Source organism: Rhinichthys klamathensis, unplaced genomic scaffold, assembly GCF_029890125.1.
Source record: "Rhinichthys klamathensis goyatoka isolate OS25496 unplaced genomic scaffold, OSU_Roscu_1.1 h1tg000281l_1, whole genome shotgun sequence".
NCBI lineage: Eukaryota > Metazoa > Chordata > Actinopteri > Cypriniformes > Leuciscidae > Rhinichthys > Rhinichthys klamathensis.
The window spans coordinates 6,521,211-6,527,915 of record NW_026606800.1 but is presented as its reverse complement, the minus strand read 5'-3'; the positions used below and the strand labels follow the sequence as shown (position 1 = coordinate 6,527,915).

The 6,705-nt window shown below is 36.4% G+C and overlaps 1 protein-coding gene across 2 annotated transcripts; it reads right to left on the bottom strand.

The window, feature by feature from the left end:
• Nucleotides 1-2,260: 2,260 nt before the first annotated feature.
• On the bottom strand, nucleotides 2,261-5,739 carry LOC130103116 (spermatogenesis-associated serine-rich protein 1). Of its 2 annotated transcripts, XM_056269315.1 has the most exons (6): nucleotides 5,598-5,739; nucleotides 5,124-5,248; nucleotides 4,774-4,941; nucleotides 4,461-4,563; nucleotides 3,175-3,237; nucleotides 2,262-2,651 (listed from the first exon to the last, which is right to left on the bottom strand). In XM_056269315.1, the coding sequence occupies exons 1-6, from the start codon at nucleotides 5,714-5,716 to the stop codon at nucleotides 2,513-2,515; spliced, it is 717 nt and encodes a 238-aa protein (XP_056125290.1). In that variant the 5' UTR covers nucleotides 5,717-5,739; the 3' UTR covers nucleotides 2,262-2,512. The 2 variants fall into 2 exon arrangements, with proteins under 2 accessions (XP_056125291.1, XP_056125290.1); XM_056269316.1 differs by lacking the exon at nucleotides 3,175-3,237 and having other exon boundaries at nucleotides 2,261-2,651.
• Nucleotides 5,740-6,705: the final 966 nt, after the last annotated feature.

Sequence of the window (6,705 nt, the reverse complement as noted above, 5' to 3'; positions counted from 1 at the left end):
AAACAAAAGCATTTCTTCACATAATATCAAAATCTCATTTTGAACATGAATGAGCAAAATATGAGTGTAATTGGCTTCATCAATGGCATTCTTGATTTACACTATCAAACCTTTTTTTTATTTATTTTTTTTAAGAGACAAAACGGTAAACAAATATCTGACTGGAGAAATGAACATGTTATTGACTTCAAATGGCTTAAAATGGCCTACAAATGGACTTGTTGCTTTTAACCTCTGTGTTCTGATATTGTGTCGCACAAGACATTGGCTTGTTCATGTTCTTGCATGCTAAATTGGATTACCAAAGGACATCTGATCATGCTCAACAATAAGGACTGTGAGGATCATATATTCAATTGTGATTTCTCTGAACAAAACCTTCTTTCTGGGATTTTCTGTTACACAACAAAACTAAACAGACACCACAATCTCATCCTCCACATTAGCTGCAGTATTTACAAACCTTAACAGAACCGTTTTCCACTTTCTTAGTTCTGGAATAGAATCTGGAACTCAGAAACTGCGCCCTCTGGTGACTGGGATGTGAATATGTTTTTTTTTTTTTTTTGCCTATGATTTAGCAGTTTATACTAGCCCTGTCCCTTACTATATTCAATTCTGTATTTATATTATTATTTTTCAGGAACGATTTAGTTAACCCTCTAAAAAAACTAGGTTATAACTTTTCAATGAACAATTCGGTTCACAAATCACTTCGAATGATTCATTTAAATTCAGCTGATCCAGTTGCACTGATTTTAATGATTCGGATGGAATGAGTCAAGTCAAAGGACAGATTTGTATAGTTACAGTTCCGGTGCAAATGAACAATGTCCTTGTGAGTCTGCTAAATAGCACAACACACTTTTGACATCTCCAGGGCTTTTGTTAAAACTACAGATCATACTTCCGCACTTTTGTGTCCCCATCACCAGACAGTTGGATCGAGCAATATGTCTATGTTTCCTGTCAATATAGAGTGGAGTATGTGCCAAATTCCACAATGTGCTACTGCATGTTTCTAGTGGCTGCCACTCTAGTTCAAACAACTACTCAGAGTGGGTCTGTCAGTGCACTTGGACTCAACATAATCCTTTTCTCTTGAGAAGACAGAAACACCCGACAAACAAAAGGTCCTTACATTAATTCTCCCAAGAGTGATGCAGCAGGTCTGAAATTGTCTCGCAGGCAAGTGCAGAAAACAGCGAGCCCTGTTTGCACCAGATAAGGTAATACCTGTAAAGTGTTGTGCAAGGTTCAGGATGCCAGATTGCTCCAAGTGGTCCTAGACCCCCAAAAAGGGATCTGCACATGGCTGTAGTAAATCAACACACATTTCATGGGTAAATCAATATGCTCTGGGGCCCTGCAATGCATGGTCCGATGAAAAAATGAGCTCTGTTGTTTGGAACAGAAATCACTTCATTTCAATAACCAGCCAATCAGGAAATCTCTAAATTAGTCTTTAAAGATGCATAAAAAGATGAATATAAAGACATGTATTGGTGCAATTAAGCAAACTGCAAATTGACGTCACCATTGAATGCATCTCGTCACTTAAAAAAGAAACTTCAGATAACAGATAAGGTAATAAATGTAAAAATTCCAGGATGGCAAATTGCTCCAGGTGCGGTCCCAGACCCCCAAAGAGGGATCTGCACACAGCTGTAGTAAATGGACACACACTATTCAACCGGTCTCACTCTCTCATTTATCATTTTTATTGTCCTAAATGATAATAGGAAAATGCAACAAAATGGCATGCACTAAAAGGCTTCTAACACATTTAGTTGAGAGCTAAATAGCTAAACAACTTCTAATGGCCGAAAATCTGTGGTCTATATAAATATGAATGACACTGTGGGCTGGTATTACCCTCTGGGTAGATTTTATGGAAATTTTATAGCATTATCAGACTGAAATAATATTATCTATCTCTACTGCATAACTGTGATGCAAGTCAAGGATAATATTATCAAAATGTGCCGTGTGAGGTCAGAGACAGTATTGCTGCACAACAATGACAACATACAGGCTGTGCAGTGTTGATAAGCTCGTGGGTCTTATAAATATCAAACACTACCCTATACAGATAAAAGCATTATTACAAAAGAAATTACACCCTCACTGTAAAATATGGTTCAGTGCAAAAAAATGGACTGCAATAAAATGTTCGCTTATAATATCATTCTGATTATGAAAGATACATATACTCAATTCTGATTCTCCTAAAACCAGAAATTGAAAGACATTCTATTTACTTAACTACTTGCCAACACAACTACTGCTCCCTATTTTATCCTGCGATTAAATGCTGGGCCAAGATCTTAATTCATTTGACAGGGAATTAAGGACAATCTATTTGATGGAGCCCTAACTAATAGGGCAAATAATGCTTCAGTCCTTTCCAATGTGAAGCTGGTGCTGAACAATGTCTCGATGGAAAGCCATGAGGTGGTGTTAAAGGAAAGAAAATGCATTTTGTTTGTTCTAAAAATACGTAAGCATGATTTCAACACCTTACAAATGAGGTGTCCTGTAAAACTGTCCTGTCATAGATGTCTGGTGCTGGCCTCCAACTGCTCAAACTCTGGACTTCAAGAATGTCCTCCTCTCGCAGACGACTTTTATGTTTCTCTGCATACGGTGGACTGTAAATATATACAGCATCTTAAAGGGTTAGTTCACCCAAACATTTTTATTCTGTCATCATTTACTCACCTTCAAAACCCGTAACTTTTGTTCATCTTCGGAAGACAAATAAGGATTTTTTGTTGAAATCTGAGAGCTTTCTGTCCCTCCATAGACAGTTACGCAACTACCAAACACAAACTACAAAAACCACTGATCAATGTTTATATGTGAATAAAAGCCTAAATTCAATCTGCTCATAAATTGTGAATTCAAAAAAGTGAAGCTAATTCATATGGATTTGTTTTAAGATCTCTTTATGAACTTTTTGAAGTGTCAAAGTGGTAGTTGCGTAGCTGTCAGTGGAGGGACAGAAAGATTTCATCAAAAAGATATTTTGTGTTCCAAAGATGAATCAAATCTTACGGGTTTGGAATGATTCTTTTATTAAACATTTGAATACATTTTTCTCATAAAAATACAATTATTTAGCTGCTTTTCTATATTAGTGACAAAATAAATAAGATGATTTGTTTTACCTACCTGATGTCTTTTGGTTGGGGCTTTAGGTGTAAAAATGATTTGAATGTGGCAAAAGACCCAGACCTGGAGTAATATATAAATAAACATGTAAGATAGATTCACTCATTTAACTGGAGTTTCCCTTTTTATGAGGTTATGATCTATGCCTGTGCTTTTACTTTGAAGTTTTGTCCCTTTGCTCTTGTCTTCCAGATGTTTCTTGTTAATTATTCTTGTTAAATCATTAGGTCCTTGAATATTTATAGCCCTTGGCTACGTCCGAAATCGCATATTCTCTTAAGTGAGTACTTATTTTGAATAAGTAATTACTTCACGACTTCTAAAAAAGTATGTTCTATATAGTATGAATGTGTGTGATTGTAATCCAGATGTACTATCTTCGCCATGTTGTCATTATCATATATGATCTACCAGTGTCAATTGCATCGCTTCACTGCCATTCACAAATCCTCAGTGGCCTCATGGGATATAAGGTGTCCATCGTATTCACACTTTACAATCCTGCTGGAAGTAGTAGGTCATCAGGGTACTTTTTGGCTGCGTTCACACTGCAGGGGCTTAATGCTCAATTCCGATTTTTTTTTTTTTTTTTTTTTTTTTTTTTTTCAATTAAATGCGACCTTTTGTGATCTCCTGTGTGAACGTGAAATGACCCAGAAGTGACCCGCATGCGCAGAAGAGTACTCAACGGTCAATTCCCTGCCTACTTCAACGCAGAATTATGACGTTGGTCGCATATCAATGACGTGCGGGTCGGATACATGTGACCTGGCCGTTCAGATTGAAGTCGCATTTCAAACGATCGGATACATATCGGATTTGGACCACATACCCAAGTGGCCTGGGTCGCATTTGAAAAGATCGGATCTGTGTCGTTCAGACTGTCATGAAAAGATCAGATACAGGTCGCATTGGGGCAAAAAAATCGGAATTGGGTCGTTTCAGCCTGCAGTGTGAACGTAGCCTTTGACTACTCTTTTATGAGTACTGTGAATTCAGACATACTTATTTTGTCACATACAGTTTTTCGCCTATAGGGAAGTATGCGATTTCTGATGCAGCCCTTGTCTTTGGGTATGTCCTAATTGCCCTATATGTGCACAAGTGAGAGTCCAAATTGTAGGGTGTGTGTCTGTTCAGTTTAGTGTGGAACTTTGAGATGTTGATATATCCCTTCCCAGGAGGTGGAAATTGTTTAATGTTCATTAATTTGCATGAAGACATGGCAACCGTTCCATCTTTTTGGTCTATCTTTCTGCATCTACAGTAAGCATGTTGGTCCTTACCCAAAAGTGGTCCTGCGTAGTGTTGATTCATATTTGTGAAAGTCAGGGCTGTACTCAGGAACTAGAAATGGCCTGACCTTTGTTAATGGGATGCTGCATTTGTCTGTGAAAAAAAAAGAGATGGTTTATTAAAGTTCCAAATGTCTCTCAGGCCACAAATGTTTCAAACTAGAAAAATAAATACAAATGACCCAAGATCTAAATCAACATGGGGCGCACTGTTGTACACATTACTAAATACAATTTCTCTATATAAATGGTTGGGAACAGCAGCAGTGAGTGACATTATTAGCATTGATAATGTTGCTCTTACCCTGCTTTTTCCTCCCCATGGATGATTCCAGGGAATTTTCTGAAATGCATCTCATGCTTCTCGTATGATTAATGCCATCCATATAACATTTCTTTCCAGTGTGATAGGTCTTGGGCTGTCCAAAGTTTGGATAAAAGCTCCACTCGGACTCTGACATCATATTAGCCTCTAAATAGACATGCCGATAAATAAGATAATCTAACAACAAATTCCAAAGAAAGAGGTAAAAGTGTCTTAGATGTTCCAGATTTCTCTAATGAAAACATAGGAAAGTTTCCATGTACAACTGCCACCATTTCAGATCCTTTTATTAACTTGAACAGATTTCTGCTGATCAAAGCCTAACTCACGTGGGAAGGATCTCATCAGTTTCCTTTCATCTGGAAACTTTATATCTTTGATGTGTGGAAATGGGGCATCACTGTATCGAGGTTCAGGTATCCAGCGCAAATGGGATTTCCAGTCAAGATCACATCTAAAACCATTGGCATCACATTAATGTAGTGTAGAAGAAAAACACCGAAGTATATGAATAGGATACATATAGACATTCTGTTTGACTTGAACATTTGAAATACTGAAAATAGCCACAGGCAGATCACAAGTGTATCCCAATTAGCTGTAACCAAGAGACTCTTGTGTGTCCCAGTCAAAAATTCAGTTCAATTTACAATTCAGATTATACAATAAAACATTGACACTTTGCATCCACTGCTTCAAATAGCTATGGGGAAAACCGAAAAAAGGTGTCATTCAGAAGTAACTTCAGCTCTAGTTAAATCCACTTTAATACTTTATGAGAAAGAAATTGATGAATGAAATACTCAGTAAGAACAGGCTCAACGTGTCTAATGTGAGGCTTGAAGTCCTGCTCTTTTCCAAAACTCCAGAATGAGTCACTGACGTCGGTGTGTTTCTTCATATCCGTGTATGACTGTGACATTTCACTGTAAGTGACAAGAGAGAGAAATCACAAAGGGAATGACCAGTTATGCTGTACTTTTTGAACTTATGTTTGTGTTGTAATTAAAAAGTGTTTATTTAAAAATACACTAGATTTTCAGAAATTGTGCCAGTTACAGCAGCCTAATTAATTATTTACACAGATTTACATAAACAAATGATATTGCTCAGAGTCATGTGATTTTAAATCAGCTATAAGACTGGATATGTCTTCATACATCTTCTTGAGGGGTAAAACTTTTTAATGAGGAAAAATAGTTCAATGAAGTTAAGCGTTAATTCCTGTTATTGTGAGCAAAATGTTGCAATGAGAGTCATTTTAAAAAGACTTTATCTCACTTGCGCCCACTTCAAAGCCTACTATAGGTAGCCTACAAAGACAAAGAAAGGCCTATAAATATTTTGTAGTAGGCTAAGCTAAATAAATTGACCAATATTAGCATATTTCTTCTGGATACCTTACCTCCTGTCCATTATATGCAAATGTTCCGTTCATATGGAGAGAGGATCTTTGTATCGAGGATTAAAGGCTGTAGATAAAAAAAAAACTGTAATAATCCGTTGCCCGGAGAACATAAACAAAACTGCCAATACCAGTTTACCGGGTTTGTATACAAATGCACTGTAAATCGATCGTGTATTTATCTGTTCATTTATTCACTTACTTAATACTGATATTTAGCCTAATATGGTAATTCTGTCAATCGATTTGTTTTGTTACATCACAAAATTTAAAGTCAGAATTTACAATTTTCTGTCTTTTTTATCATGTCGAAACGCAAGATGGCGCAAGAAAATAATTTATATTTTACTTTGTGGTAGTTACTAAATAGCCTACAATATAAAGCATAAATCCTCTGAATTTTATTTTATTTTTAATAGGCTATGTATAAAAAAAATGCTAAATGTATAAGCCTATTAGTTTTTTAAGGAAATTAGAGGCCTACTGATGAAAATGACTAATGAGTC

Coding starts and splice junctions, on each gene's coding strand:
- LOC130103116 (XM_056269315.1), bottom strand. CDS start 5,716: ATGTCACAGTCATACACGGATATGAAGAAACACACCGACGTCAGTGAC. Junction 5,249..5,597: donor GTTGAGCCTGTTCTTACTGA/GTATTTCATTCA, acceptor CAATGGTTTTAG/ATGTGATCTTGACTGGAAAT. Junction 4,564..4,773: donor CATGGGGAGGAAAAAGCAGG/GTAAGAGCAACA, acceptor TTTTTTTCACAG/ACAAATGCAGCATCCCATTA.